The 17332-nt window shown below is 35.0% G+C and overlaps 1 protein-coding gene across 2 annotated transcripts in view; it reads left to right on the top strand.

Moving 5' to 3' along the window:
- Nucleotides 1-17332, top strand: part of unc13c (unc-13 homolog C (C. elegans)) — a 558188-nt gene that overhangs the window by 322982 nt on the left and 217874 nt on the right. For both annotated transcript variants that reach the window (XM_079873953.1, XM_079873952.1), the window contains exon 19: nt 12771-12897. In XM_079873953.1, coding sequence (XP_079730079.1) covers nt 12771-12897 — 127 coding nt within the window. The remainder of the gene's footprint in view (nt 1-12770; nt 12898-17332) is intronic.

Below are 17332 nucleotides of genomic sequence, written 5' to 3'. Positions count from 1 at the left end.
CAAATACTGCTGTATTGAATGAACAGCTTTTAGCAAACTCTATTGCTATACTGAGATGAGGAATATATACTGTATGTGTTTTGTCAAAAATAAAGTCATCAACTAACTAATGAATCCTTTACTTTGAAATACGTATGATAAAATGTATACTTTAGTTTTGAAAGACGTTGACTAGTTTTGAAAAGATTATAAAGTATGTATGTGCATGCATATATATATGTGTGTGTGTATATATGAAGAGTTCAGATGCAAAAGCCTCTAAATGCCATCTGAAATTTTCTCCTAGAATGATCATTTTTATGAAGCTTGTATATTTAAGTTAGCTATAGGTGACACGTCACCTGAATGAATGGCTCATTAAGTATGCAGGGACGTAGTCTCACCAGGTGTGAACTACTACATATGCATGATGCTGTTGGAGCGTTTACGCCCCATCCGCATATTGGCTTTCCAAACTAAAAGTGTTTCACAAAACTAAAATCAATGTATCGTTTTTTTGTGGATGATTAGGCAGGATGATTTTCATATCATTTTGAAGAAAAAACACTAGGCGATGAAATCCATTAGTCAAAAGTCTTATTGCCACATATTTAGTATGTGTTTTGTGGCCTTATTTCAGAAACTTTAGTTTTTAGTTTTTTCAATAACCACGCATAAACATTATTCTCTCAAAAATGCAGACATGTACATTCTTGTTGCTCACATATTATGGTAGCCCTGTTTGTGCTAAATAGTGTGTAATTTTTTTTTTGCCATTAATATGTTTATAAGCAACTGAAAAAAGCACAAATGTCAGGGCATGTCAGAACATCTCAAGGACCCCAAAAACACCCCAGACCCCAGAGGGTTAAGACCACAAAACACATATTAAATATGTGTCCACAAGACTTTTGACTAATGGATGTTGTCCCTTTGAGTTCTAGCTTCAAAATTATGTGAAAATAGTCTTGCTTTATCGTTCACAAAAAAAAATACATTGATTTAAATGGTGTAAAACAGGTTTTGCTTGGAAAGCCATTATGCGAGGGGGGCGTGGAGGAGGAGTAGTTTGTCCCACCCACTCTGCATAATGACTCTGCCTAATGCCCATTCAATCAGGTGTGACACTGACTGAGCCACAATGCAAGGACAAAAGATGTATTTAGAAGAAGACTTATATTGACCATTTAAGATTTCGCTTACATCTCTCTTGTAAATATGTTTTGCTATTTTATTAAAAATGTTACAATTACAACAATAATTACAATTTCAACAATATTTCAAGTGTACTCTTTCTTTGTAAAAAAAAAAAAAAAAAAAAAAAGATTATAGGCCTACATTTTATCATATGTATTCATTAGTTTGAATATAGCCAACATTGGAACATCTAACATCTTAGTCTATGACTTTATTTTTGACAAAAATAGTATATATATATATATATTATATTATATATTATATATATATATAACGTTAGATATGAGCAGAAATTGCTAAACAAAAGCTTTTTTGATGTGGCGGTATATTCTACAGTAGCCTAAAAACTGTACCCTAGTCTAGTCAACAAAATGTTGTCTTTCATACTTCGCCTGACTGTAATGTTGTTTTTATGAAATATTAGGGCATATAAATGCTAATTTGCAGTTTAATACGTTGCTTATACAAATACATTTTATTTCAACATATTCCAGTCGATTTTTACTCATCTCAGTAGGCTATAGCAAAGCAGTTTATTATTTTACACACAGACGCGCGATTCATATTTAGGCTAAACAGTCTTTACAAATATGTCCCCTTCATTCATCTCACAGAAAGGCGAGTCATATTATAGAAATGGGATTCATCTTTTTGCGGTTTACATAGGCCTACACTAACGTTATTCCATAACGTTATTCCACACGTGAGAAAAGAAAACAGCCTACCTCACTCCTCAGCGGAATCTGCTCCTCATTTCAGGAGATATTGCTCCTCATCAGCACTGTTCTGAGGAATCGTTTCTCCATAAGGTAGGCTATAATGTCTCACTCGCGAGGAGTCGCGACGCGCTTTGTTTACAGCTGATGTGGGCGTTTCACAGCTCTGAAATGGTTCTCAGAATTTGCGTTTGAATAGCACGCGCTCTCCGGGGCGTGGTCACATTACTGTGAATCATCTCGTAATGAGGTCGACTGGAGTCGCTCTCTTTTTATACAGATTACAGAAGCTGAGAATATTTGTTTTTTATATAAATGACTTCATTTAAAAGATGCGATCTCAAGCTTTATGCCCGTGGGTCTGTTTGCCTGTTTGACTGAATTTTCGCGGAGTTATAGATCATTTTCGAACGCATTTCAAATGGGAGTTTACTGACAGAGAGAAGGCAGAAATCGCATCATGTTAATTTTTCTTTATTTGTCAAAAAGCAAAACACTTTATTTTTATTGTGAGTATACAGAAAAAAAATAGACACTGAACAGGATCGATTGATGTATTACACGAAAATGAAAGATCAAAATTAACAGAGCATTTAGTGTTTATTTTCATTGCTAAAAAAAAAAAAACGAGCAAAACGCGCGGGCGCGTTTTTGGTCCCCAGAGGGTTAATATGTTTATAAGCAACTGAAAAAAGCAAAAATGTCAGGGCATGTCAGAACATCTCAAGGACCCCAAAAACACCTTAGACCCCAGAGGGTTAATTAAACGAAATAAAACTATACAGTGATGAAATGTTTTCTATGTTGACACAAATCTTGGATGTCCTGTCCTAACTGCTGGGATAATCACACAACGCGCACGACACGTCCAATTCGCGAACTAATGACTCCTTTGAACCGATTCATTTTAATGAATGGTTTAAACAACTGATCTTTCCAACAGTGAACTCAGGAGACGTCTGAATCGGTGTATAACTAATCAGTAACACTTTACAATAAGGTTCTATTTATTACATAAATTATATAAAAAGTACAGTTTGCTAACTCAAGGAACTTTAAAATAAATAAAACCACTTGTTTTGTTTTTTTAAAAGCATATGACTACATTTTTCCACACAGTGCTATCAAGAATCGATAAGAGAATCGTTAAAGAATTGGATCGATAATCAGAATCGTCAGTGGCATTATTATTGATAAAATCTTATCAATTCCCATCCCTATGTGAAGACAGTAAAATTATAATCAAACATTAAAGAACATACATGTTTTTTTAATATTTTTTTTTTTAAGAGTTAAAAGATTAAAACATTTTGCTAACATTAGGTCTTATTGTGTCACTGTCAGTCTTTTTACATCAGTGCAAAACTAGGGTATGCAGATTAATTATTATTATTATTATACATCATTCATCAGCGTGCATTGATTAATCCCATGGCATGTAGCAAAAAAAAAAGTTAGTCTGCATTGTGCTTTTGTAAAATAAAGAAAATAAACAGGGTGTGCGTTCTGCCTCTCCATCGCGGTGAACTTTTTTTTCTTGAGCACGTCTATAAACTGAAACAAAACTCGAATACTTGTCACACATTTATGAGCCATATACCTTTATAAACATTTAAGTGTGTACTTTTAAATGATCGGATTCAAACTGAAAACAAATATTCTCTGTTTAAGTAATTTGTATAAAACCAACAAGATGTCCAGCTTCTCAAACGCTTCCTAATTATTTTTTAATTTACCACGCCCACTCGCGCAAAAGAGATTCCCATGCAAATCTCCACATGGAACGCGATCGCGCTCATTAGACCTACCTCAAAAACAAAACACCAAAACACTTCACAAGTCTCTGCTTTTAGACGCGCCTGAGCTTACATTGGATTTACATCAGAAGAAGAAGAACGCGATTTGAAGACAAGAAAGATGTAAGGTAAGAAATTTTTACATATTAGTTTGCTGTTGTTGCATAAATTTCACATTGCAGTTGAACTGTTGCTAGATATATGCTGAATATTATAATAATTAGACCCGTGTTTACTGTTACTGTGTTTGTGGATATCTGCTCAAACGTAGATATGTATATGGTAACCATAATGTTTTATATTTGAGCGTGATCGCGTTTGAATGTATCATATTTTGCAGCGCGATCGCGTTTAAATGTATCATATTTTGGATCGCGTTCGCGTTTGAAAAGCAAACGGATTCATGTTTTTACTATTATCTCATTTCATATCATCATAACGAATGGAAACATTTGAAGTAACATGATAATCAATATATTTTTCTCTAGCTTAGTTGTTACTGAAATCTTTTGGAAGATTTATACTGCTATTGTTATTATTATTTTATCCAGCACTGCGCATAGCTTATGCCTACAAGGCACAACAAACCTGGTGTTCATTATATTATATATTGTTGGAAACATTTGTGTGTGTGTGTATTCTGTGAATTTTAAAAAGCAATTTTAACCAGAAAAATCTAAAATTTATTCCCAAAATCGTGCAGGCCTTTCTCTTGATATCAGTATGTTCACTTTTTTTTTTTCAGGGCCCAGATGCCACTGAGGACTTCAACATTCACATGAGTCTCTGTACATGAACATGGTAAAGTGAAAATCAAACACCTTGGAAATGAAAGGTATGTACAGTGTTTTTAGGAATGGCACAAATGTCTCTGTCTTTGGATCATTGTTTTCAATAAGTGCTTTTTTGGCATTTGTTGTGTATCTTTGGACTATGTTGTGTTGTAAATAAATCCAAACAATTTAAAAGCCATTCTTTTTTTAAATCTCCTCATTTACAGTATTGTGCAAGGTTGCTCAGAATGACAGGGCCTGATAGCTCCTAATAGGGCCGTTAGGGGAGGGTCTTTGTCTTTCTCAGGTGTGAAAAGCTTACATATTAATGAGCTCCCGCATAAAGCTTTTTCACACAAAACACGTCGTAAATTTTTTTAAATTAATATATTGTCTTATCTGAATGAGCAGTCGGGGTGATTTTCACATAGTTTTAGAGCAAATATTCTAGGCTACGTGATACAATTTTCAAAAGTCTTGTGAAGAAATAATCAGTATGGGTTTCATGGCCTTATTTCAGTGAGATTTTTTTTTTTGTATTTTCACAAACCACGCATAAATGTCATTATCTCAAAACTACAAACTTTTACATACATGCTGCTGATATATTATTGTAGCAGAGTTTGTGCTGAATACAGTGTAATTAGACTTTAGCCATGAAAATGTCACAAGTAACAGAAATAACCAGAAATGTCAGAGCATGTCAGAACACCTCCAGGGCCCAGAAAACAGCTCAGACCTCAGAGGGTTAAAAGCTCAGGTGGATCAGGGTTTTGGGTTCAAGTGACCCTCATTGCAGGTCTGACACTGGATGGAGGGCAGAAACGTGAGCGTATCACTTCAGCCGAAGGGCTTGAAATCAGAACTTCACAGTGCAGTGATGAATGAGATGATCTAATGCATTAATTCATTATTTACTGACACTTGCATTTAAGTGTTGACAACCACAGTCTGATAGGTTGAATATTTTAAATCGTTCTGTGAATATTTGAGAAGGTGGTCTGTCGTTGTGTACTGCATGTGAAGGTGAGATGTCATGAAACCTTAATCATTACTGTTATATAACAGAATATCATGTTACTGCTCATGTTTATTGAATATGTTCTTAATAAGATTCTGATTGGTCAATTGCGGCAATATTATGGTATGTTTGGCCATTTCTTTCTATCTGTAAAGAATTGATAATAAAGAAAGACAGTCAGCTGGACATTAACCTTCTTCAAACCCTGTCAGGATTTATTTTGCTGTTTTATATATATATATATATATATATATATATATATATATATATATATATATATATAATGAGTGACTGACTGTACATTATATATATATATATATATATATATATTTTAAAAGAGAATATTGATTAATATTGGGTGTAAATATTTAACATAGTATTTAAAGGGGACATAAAAATCTGACTTTTTCCATGTTTAAGTGCTATAATCGGGTCCCCGGTGCATCTACCAACCCAGTTTAGGTAAGCCTTTCTCTGCAAGCATGTCAAAAAATAAGCCGATCAGATTTCGCTCCCATTCGGACGTAGGAAAGGGATCTTATTATAATATTACCGCCCCTTAACCCTCTGAGGTCGGCAATCACGCCGGCGTGATCTGCTCGCTTTTTTCCTTATCAGTTGAATCGAGACCCGAAATACTCTTTTGACTTTGATTTTACAAACAAGTTTCATACATCAATCGATTCTGTTAAATGTGTATTATTTTTGTGTATACTCACAATAAAAACAAAGTGTTGCGCTTTTTGCCAAATTAAGAAAAATAAACACGAAGCGAGTTCTGCCTTCTCTCTGTCAGTGTAGTCCATTGTGAAACGCGTCCGAAAATGAACAATAACTCAGCGAATACTCAGTCAAACAGACATACAGACACACAGGCATGAAGCTTGAATTCTCTTCTTTTAAATAAAGTAATTTATATAAAAAACAAATATTCTCATCTTGTGAAATCTGTATTAAAAGAGAGCGATTCCAGTCGAGCTCATTACAGCTGATTCAAATGTAATGTGACGCCCACGGAGAGCGCGCTATTCAAACGCAAATGATTGAGGCAATCCACGCAAACCTGTGAACGCCCCCATATCAGCTTGAGAAAACACAAGTTTATTCAGATTATTACTTGTTTACACCGTCTCGCAGCGCTGTGAGGAATAATAATAATGGAAAATACCTCAGAAGTGCGGGTATTTCGAGGAGCAAGGATCAGACTGAGCTTAGGAATACAGTAGTACATTTTTTTTCCTTCTCACGTGAATCGGGTTTCTGTTTATGAATGAATGAACGGCAGAGATGTGCGCTGTTTACCACAGCTCGCAAAAAGACAGTTTAAATTTAAATCGCGTTTGTGAATGAATGATGATGTTTTAGCAAACTGTATTGCTATACTGAGATGAGTAAAAATCGACTGAAATATGTTGAAATAAAATGTAGGCTATTTGTATAAGCAACGTATTAAACTGCAAATTAACATTTATATGCCCTAATATTTCATAAAAACAACGTTACAGTCAGGCGAAATATGAAAGACAACATTTTGTTGACTAGATTTTGGTACAGTTTTTACTGTAGAATATACTGTAAGATTACACTTGAATTGTTGTTGTAATTGTAACCTTTTTAATAAAAAAATATATTTACAAGGTAGATGTAAACAAACTATTAAAAGGTAAATATTATTTTTTTCTTTTAATAATTTGTATTGTGTTTTATTAGTAACAAATTTGGGGAGAGGATAAATATTCCAAAACTGAAAATACAGTATGATAATTAACTGCACAATTACTAGACATGTTTACCTTGGATATTATACAATTTGCAAGCATAATTTGTGAAAAAAAAAAAAAAATATATATATATATATATATATATATATATATATATATATATATATAAAAATATAAATAAAATTTATATTTGTGTATAAATATATACACATATATATGTGTGTGTGTATGCATATATATATATATATATATATATATATATATATATATATATATATATATATATATATATATGTATGTGTGTATGTATGTATATGTATGTATATATATATATATATATATATATATATATATATATATATATATATATGTGTGTGTGTGTGTGTGTGTGTGTGTGTGTGTGTGTGTATGAAGAGTTCAGATGCAAAAGCCTCTAAATGCCATCTGAAATTTTCTTCTAGAATGATCATTTTTATGAATCTTGGATATTTAAGTTAGCTATAGGTGACACACCTGAATGAATGGCTCATTAAGTATGCAGGGGCATTGTCTCATCAGGTGTGAACTACTAAATATGCATGATCGTTTACGCCCCATCCGCATATTGCCTTTCCAAACTAAAAGTGTTTCACAAAACTTAAATGAATGTATCGTTTTATGTGAATGATTAGGCAGGATGATTTTCACATCATTTTGAAGAAAAAAGGCAACGACATCCATTAGTCAAAAGTCTTATTGACATATATTTAGTATGTGTTTTGTGGCCTTATTTCAGAAACTTTCATTTTTAGTTTTTTCAATAACCATGCATAAACATTATTCTCTCAAAAATGAAAACATGTACATACATGTGGCTCACATATCATGGTAGTCCTGTTTGTGCTAAATAGAGTGTAATTTTTTTTGCCATTGATATGTTTATAAGCAACTGAAAAAAGCACAAATGTCAGGGCATGTCAGAACATCTCAAGGACCCCAAAAACACCCCAGACCTCAGAGGGTTAATCTGCACGTTTACCCCCCACGGTGCCACCAATTGGTTTTCACAAGCGGCAACAGTGTAACCAGATCGAACGCAATGGCAGAAGTTCGAGTAAAGCATGCAAACTGTTCTGTCGTTGCTGTACAGACGAGCACAGAACAGTGTTGGACCAAAAAATGTCACAGCTGTCTTATAAAGACCTCAGGGAACTGTGTCAACTTGTGTAAAAGTTAAACATGACGGTACTTGCAAGTCGATGAGATGAATCAATGTAACTCCATAACAACTACATAAATGTATCCACTAACCATTCAGAAACGTCCAGGTGCTTCTAAAAGTTGCAACCTCTTCCTGAGTCTCTCTGCACTCGCTACTGGTTATTTCTGGGATTTTGGATGAGTGAGATTATCCGCGTGTTTTGTTATTGCAGGAGTATCCAAAACTTGTGTAAAGGATCGGCCATCTTCTGAAGGGAGACACACACAAAAATGGCGCGTTTATGCTCGCACCCAAAAAGGGGCAAATTTGACAAGGTAATTTGTGCTGAAATTTTACAGACACATTCTGGGGACACCATAGATTTATACATCTTGTGAAAAGGGGCATAATATGCCACCTTTAATATCAATTAAAATTAAAATGTAATGTAATTTTATCACATTTAATGCACATTAAAATGTGAAATAAATGTATCTATATATAATGAATGTATATGTTATAATCATTTGTTAACAAACATGTATTCATTACTTCAATGAGCTCATTGTTTCTGCCTTAAATTATTGCATTGTTTACATTAATACATGTTTAGCTAACTATGTGATTTGTATATGTAAATTTCTGAAATACATATCTTAGACAGTTACCTCTGATAACAGATCACTCTAAATTGTAATGTGGACTCTTTGAAAAAGCTGCTTTGAAACGATGTGTATTGTGAAAAGCGCTATACAAATAAATGTGAATTGAATTGAATATTTTTATTCAGCAAGGATACATTAAACTGGTCAAAAGTGACAGGACTTAAAGGAATTAAATAAAGTATTAAAAGGGATCTAAGGGAACAGAGAATAAGAAATACAGTAAAAGAAGTTCTAGGTGTAATTGTAGTTGTGAAGGAACCAATTCAAACTATTTGCAAAGCTTGCATTACTGGATATTACTTTAAGGCATTTTTTTTCTGTTTCTATCAAAAAACGGTTCAATCAACAGTTAAATCTTTAGCTACTAACTTCTTACCATGCGCTCTTTCACTATTAAAACTAAAATGTCGTTTTGGAATTCACACTCGTGTTCTGTAAACAGTAAGTAAATCATTTTGACATTGAAGAGCAAGAATGCTGAGGTAGACCAACCAAAAACAGTATTTAACTTTTAAAACTTTTTGTCATCCTAACCACAAACAGAGCGATTCATAATGGAGTGCAGCAGAGCATCATTAAGAATATCAAAAATCGGGGAGGACAATTTGACCATTTATGATTCCCCTCCCTTTAATGTCAATTTTTGGTTACAGCCCTGTGCTGCACTACTGTGATTAAGTCAATAAAGTCCTCCATGTCTGTCGGAGGTGATATGTCCTCATGTTTTCACTGGGAGTGAGAGGTTACGGTGGATATATGCTGACATCTCTCCTCACTGTAGTTGCATGTCATTCCCTGCCCTTGACAACTGCAGGAATTACAATAAACAACTCTCCTTCTTCCTTACTGTCATTTCTGAGCTATACTTCACTGTGCTTCCTCTAATGGCTGCCAGACTGTTGTCTCCTGAATCCACTCGCTGTTTAGCTGCTGTAGGTTACCCACAATCCTCTCTGACCTTTATTATGTGGCATGTCAGAGTGTATATCACAGCTCCCCTGCCAAACATCCCAACAGGCCGCTGAGACACTGTCGTCTGTCCGTGCTGTGTCCACACAGGTGGGCAGGTTTTAGTTTTTTTGATATTTTCTGACAAGTCTGGGATGAGCTCTACTTCCTGTGGCCATGTGCACGTACAAAACACAGCAGCAAACGTACAGATCGTTCTTGTTGCTGTCCGACAAATCAATCAGACGTACCTTTCCTATGTCCTGTTTTGCTCTGTAAGCTCTCAGGGGGAAGTTTTATTGCTCAAATTATGGTGTTTGTTTCATAACTCAGGGGATATTAAAGTCAACATGAAATCAAAACTGTCACATTTACTTGCTTAATATACAGTATGTTATTTTTGTGAACAATTCAACTGTGCACAACACTTTATTCCAAGTGAAACTTTTGTTTGTTTGGAGTCTATTTGCTCTCCATTTAATCTTATTGTCTTGTATAAACAGTTGAGATATTAAATACATCTCAGTGGTGATTTCTTTTTATTTTTTATTTCCTGTGGTGTCCTCTTGGTTACGGTGTTATTTTAGTATTAACTATATACATTATAGTTTTATGTACTATTAGTTATACACTATATAGTTTATTAATATGTACATACTTGAAAATTATAGTGCTGTTTTTTTTATATATATATATATATATATATATATATATATATATATATATATATACAGTGAGGAAAATAAGTATTTGAACACCCTGCTATTTTGCAAGTTCTCCCACTTAGAAATCATGGAGGGGTCTGAAATTGTCATCGTAGGTGCATGTCCACTGTGAGAGACATAATCTAAAAAAAAAAATCTAGAAATCACAGTGTATGATTTTTTAACTATTTATTTGTATGATACAGCTGCAAATAAGTATTTGAACACCTGAGAAAATCAATGTTAATATTTGGTACAGTAGCCTTTGTTTGCAATTACAGAGGTCAAACATTTCCTGTAGTTTTTCACCAGGTTTGCACACACAGCAGGAGGGATTTTGGCCCACTCCTCCACATAGATCTTCTCTAGATCAGTCAGGTTTCTGGGCTGTCGCTGAGAAACACAGAGTTTGAGCTCCCTCCAAAGATTCTCTATTGGGTTTAGGTCTGGAGACTGGCTAGGCCACGCCAGAACCTTGATATGCTTCTTACAGAGCCACTCCTTGGTTATCCTGGCTGTGTGCTTCGGGTCATTGTCATGTTGGAAGACCCAGCCTTGACCCATCTTCAATGCTCTAACTGAGGGAAGGAGGTTGTTCCCCAAAATCTCGCAATACATGGCCCCGGTCATCCTCTCCTTAATACAGTGCAGTCGCCCTGTCCCATGTGCAGAAAAACACCCCCAAAGCATGATGCTACCACCCCCATGCTTCACAGTAGGGATGGTGTTCTTGGGATGGTACTCATCATTCTTCTTCCTCCAAACACGTTTAGTGGAATTATGACCAAAAAGTTCTATTTTGGTCTCATCTGACCACATGACTTTCTCCCATGACTCCTCTGGGTCATCCAAATGGTCATTGGCAAACTTAAGACGGGCCTTGACATGTGCTGGTTTAAGCAGGGGAACCTTCCGTGCCATGCATGATTTCAAACCATGACGTCTTAGTGTATTACCAACAGTAACCTTGGAAACGGTGGTCCCAGCTCTTTTCAGGTCATTGACCAGCTCCTCCCGTGTATTTCTGGGCTGATTTCTCACCTTTCTTAGGATCATTGAGACCCCACGAGGTGAGATCTTGCATGGAGCCCCAGTCCGAGGGAGATTGACAGTAATGTTTAGCTTCTTCCATTTTCTAATGATTGCTCCAACAGTGGACCTTTTTTCACCAAGCTGCTTGGCAATTTCCCCGTAGCCCTTTCCAGCCTTGTGGAGGTATACAATTTTGTCTCTAGTGTCTTTGGACAGCTCTTTGGTCTTGGCCATGTTAGTAGTTGGATTCTTACTGATTGTATGGGGTGGACAGGTGTCTTTATGCAGCTAACGACCTCAAACAGGTGCATCTAATTTAGGATAATAAATGGAGTGGAGGTGGACATTTTAAAGGCAGACTAACAGGTCTTTGAGGGTCAGAATTCTAGCTGATAGACAGGTGTTCAAATACTTATTTGCAGCTGTATCATACAAATAAATAGTTAAAAAATCATATATTGTGATTTCTGGATTTTTTTTTTAGATTATGTCTCTCACAGTGGACATGCACCTACGATGACAATTTCAGACCCCTCCATGATTTCCAAGTGGGAGAACTTGCAAAATAGCAGGGTGTTCAAATACTTATTTTCCTCACTGTATATATATATATATATATATATATATATATATATATATATATATATATATATATTTATATTTATATTTATATTTATATTTATATTTATATATATATATATATATATATATATATATATATATATATAAAATATATATTTTTTTGACTGTGCTTTTTTCATTTTCTTTGTAAATATAGTGTAGTTTTAGGTATTACTTATTTCCAGTTAGTCATTTTAAGGGTTTAACTTAAACTTACAGTATTCATTTAATTGCCAAGGCAACTTCTCTAATTTTCATATATAATATAATAACCCTGTTACATACTGATGATGTTTGTGAAATGTCTTCAGACACTAAAGCTCCATACGTTGCTACGTTACTGTGTCTCAAACCAGATGCATGACTCATGTCTCATGACTCTTTCATTTTTGTTTTGTTTTTTACTTTCATTTGCAGAACATGACAAGCACCGTCTATGCAAGAGCACAGAGTACATGAATTTGCACTTCAAAGTCAAATGGTTCCACAACGAGTACGTCCGAGACCTGCCTGCCTTTAAGGGAATTCCTCCGGAGTATTCCCTGTAAGTATCCCATGTTTATTTCCTCCTCTCTCGCTCTCTTATAGTATTAAAACCATTGACTTCCCCTCTCATGTTCCCCTCTCATGTAAAAAAAAAAAAATCATTCCATTGTTTACACAGTTTGGAACTCTATACCTTACACTTCTATACTTCTATATATATATTTGGCAATTAGACAACCAATATTTGGTCACACTTTACAATAATGTCATACTTGTTAACATTAGTTAATGTATTAACTAACATTACCTAACAATGAGCAATACATTTGTTACAGTATTTATCAATCTTTGCTATCATGAGTTAATAAAAACACAGCTGTTCATTGTTTGTTCATGTTAGTTCACAAATACAGCAAAATAATGTTAACAAATACATTATTTGATTTTAATAATGTATTAGTACATTTTTAAATTAACATTAACTAAGAATAAAAAATGCTGTATAAATATTTTGTCCATACCTAGTCCATGTTAACTAATGTAGTTAACAAATGTTAGCAAATGAAACCGGTTACACTTTATTTTAAGGTGTCCATTTTACAGTGTAATTATACATTTTAGTACTGAGTAATATTAATTAACTACATGTAGATTTATGGTTAGGATTAGGGTTTGGTTAAGGATTAGTTGCATGTAATTATGTATCATTTATAGTTGTTACCTTAACTGCATGTAATGCGTAACTAGGACACTAAAATAAAGTGTTACCATGAAACCTTATTGTAAAGTGTTACCCTATGTGTTGTATGTTTATATTAAAATAATATCTATTTATTATACGGGTCTCTAAAATGCTTGATTGATTGGTCAGTCATGACATTCTGAAGTCAGATATTCCCCAATACTGACCGTCGTCAAAAGCAACGCTGTATAATTCCGCTCATTCAGGTATTTGAGGGCCGGTGCCTCTTTAACCCCCTGAGGTCGGCTATCGCAGTGGTTTTCAAACTGTTTCAAGAGCGACCCTTTTTTTTTTTTTTTTTAATTGACGCGACCCATAGGCCTATATAGGCCTATTCTTAAGTTTTTTGTTAACAACCGCTTTTGATGATGCACGTGCAGTGGCTTATCCGTGACGCGATCGTAACGCAAAGTTGATTCTGCACTCTTTTGATCTAGCTAAAGCTACAGGGATGCTAATGAACCGGTAAACCATTAACCATTGTAAGAATTTTAACCAATTAATAGCCTACTATCGTTTGCTGTCTGCTTAAAAAAATCACTAAAAATATTCCACAACAAATCCTTTAAATTTTATGATATTCAGAACAGAACAAGAATGAAAAAAAAAAATATCTATAAACAAGCCAAAGCGAAATAATTTAAAGCGAAAGTGAAAGTAAGCGGCGTTGGGCTCACGTAACTCTCTCATTCGAATACATTTTTTTCCATATTCGCGATTTATTTGGATGCTAAACTATTATTTATTATAGGCTTATAAGAAAAAATGAAAATGATTATCCCCCCAAATTTTAAATATTTATTAGGTTTCAAAAAATATAAAAACTTTTAATTTAAGTGAACTTAAAACAAACCTTACATAAACCCATTATAAATGTCATATTTACCTGTGCCTTTCCTGTCTAACAGGTATGAAATATACAAAAAATTGAATAAGATTATCAAAACATTCTGTACTGCATAAATTATAAACTAAATATAGATAAATCCTTATTAAAGCTACAAGCATTCTTTAGTCAAGAGCAGTTAGTAATTTTCTCCGAGAATTAGCTGCTGCCACTTTAGGACCAGCCACAGCTGACGATCTCTCGCATCCCATTCTCTCACTACTCTTTACTTTAATTTAAGATTTTATTTAACTCATTTAAGACTGTTATTGTGAGGATACTCGACAAAACGGACATGGCATGTGTTGTTCGTTCTAGCGCGAAAGAGAACTTGATACTGGCGCGCGTCTATCTGTGGGTCGTGTGTGTGTGTGTGTGTGTGTGTGTGTCAGGAGGACATTCACTGACAGCGCGTTCTCTTTTGTCTTGTCGCGCATGAAAAAGCATTTGCATGAATAAGAGCGGGATCATACGATAGCTTAGTTACTGTTGTTGTTTCTGGCGTTTCATCGCCTGTGCCGCAAACGCGATACCACGGAGGAGCAGGACCGAGCCTATGTCGATGCGTCCGCGTCCGGGAACATCGCGTGCACACTATAAACAAATTATAGCAAACGGGATTTTGAAAAGTGGGGAGGACATGTCCCCCCTGTCCCCATAGGAAATTACGCTCGTGGGCTTCTTTGTACTTCACTCACGTTTCAATATCGATCCCTCTTCAGAAAATCACCCTCTTCACATGCGCAAAAATGTGCTTGGAAACATCACAGTGGAGCGGTGCTTACGCTGAATGGCACGAACTGTAGGCTATTGACTATTTAAACAGAGCAGTGTAATTTTTATGTGAGGTTGACTATTTTATTTTGATAAATGAACCGGCTGAGATGTCAAGATTGCAATGCTGGAATGCGTGTGAGGTGCCACCGGCACGATGGAATCATTTAAATATACTCCGTTATTTTGTTCAGGACATCATTCGAAACTGCAAAGTATTTATTTATATTTGTGTACACTCGCAATAAAACACAACATTGTGCTTTTGTAAAATAAAGAAAACAAACAAACTGCGGTCTTTTCCTTTCCGTCAACTTGTTTGTGAGGCGCCGCGCCAAACGAACCAAACTCAGCAGCATGCTGTCAGTTTTTTCTTTCGTTTTATTAATCTATTAATTGTTTAAATAGCCATATTGCGTGTGTTTCTTTTATATAGGCCTATAGACTATGGTTTTATGAAAACAAATTTTGTTTTTTAATTTAATTATATTTTCCTTAAATCATCCTGGCGACCCATTTTTTAAGTCTCGCGACCCACCCGAGGGTCGCGACCCAGGGTTTGAAAACCACTGGGCTATCGCGCCGGCGCGATAGGCTCGTTTTTTTCCGTATGAGTGCAAAAAAAAAAATAAAAAAAAAAAAAATAATTTTTATCTTATATGCTTGTGTTATACATCAATCGATCCTGTTTAGTGTGTATTTTTTTTGTGTATGCTCATAATAAAAACAAAGTGTTGTGCTTTTCGCCAAATAAAGAAAAATAAACATGATGCGAGTTCTGCCTACTCTCCGTCAGTGAAGTCAATTCTGAAACGCGTCCGAAAATGAACTGTAACTCAGCGAATACTCAGTCAAACAGGCATACAGTCACACAGGCATGAAGCTTGAATTCTCTTCTTTCAAATGAAGTAATTTTTATAAAAAACAAATATTCACAGTTTATATAATATGTATGTAAAGAGAGAGATGTCAGTCGTTCTCATCTCAGCTAATTAAGTTTTAATGTGACCGCGCTATTCAAACGCAAATGTGAGGCGATCCATACAAACCTGTGAAACGCCCACATCCGCTGGATAAGGCCGGTGAAACACTGGATGCGTGGCGTAAGCGTCTCAGCTGCGTGGCGTGTCCGTTTTTATTTTGGCTCCCATGTTAACAGTTTAGAGTTTGCACACTGCCTGTGTGAGACGCGCGTCTCAGGCGCGACACGAGCCGCGTGGAAAACGCGTGCATTCTAGAAATAGAACCGACGCCTATTTTTCACGCGACACGCAAGCGTCTTGGAAGCGTTTCCATGCAAAATTGAATAGGAAAATCCGTTTATTTGTCATTTTGACACGAATACATATTAATAAATGTCCTTTTGATGTTTAAAAGTGTCTAGGTTTTGACATAAATGCAAATATAAATGTAATTTTACAAAATATGATCGATTTTCAAATACTGCTGTATTGAATGAACAGCTTTTAGCAAACTCTATTGCTATACTGAGATGAGGAATATATACTGTATGTGTTTTGTCAAAAATAAAGTCATCAACTAACTAATGAATCCTTTACTTTGAAATACGTATGATAAAATGTATACTTTAGTTTTGAAAGACGTTGACTAGTTTTGAAAAGATTATAAAGTATGTATGTGCATGCATATATATATGTGTGTGTGTGTGTATATGAAGAGTTCAGATGCAAAAGCCTCTAAATGCCATCTGAAATTTTCTCCTAGAATGATCATTTTTATGAAGCTTGTATATTTAAGTTAGCTATAGGTGACACACCTGAATGAATGGCTCATTAAGTATGCAGGGACGTAGTCTCACCAGGTGTGAACTACTAAATATGCATGATGCTGTTGGAGCGTTTACGCCCCATCCGCATATTGGCTTTCCAAACTAAAAGTGTTTCACAAAACTAAAATCAATGTATCGTTTTTTTGTGGATGATTAGGCAGGATGATTTTCATATCATTTTGAAGAAAAAACACTAGGCGATGACATCCATTAGTCAAAAGTCTTATTGCCACATATTTAGTATGTGTTTTGTGGCCTTATTTCAGAAACTTTAATTTTTTGTTTTTTCGATAACCATGCAT

Source organism: Squalius cephalus (genome assembly GCF_949319135.1).
Source record: "Squalius cephalus genome assembly, chromosome: 6".
Lineage (NCBI taxonomy): Eukaryota > Metazoa > Chordata > Actinopteri > Cypriniformes > Leuciscidae > Squalius > Squalius cephalus.
This window is presented reverse-complemented; position numbering and strand designations above follow the sequence as displayed.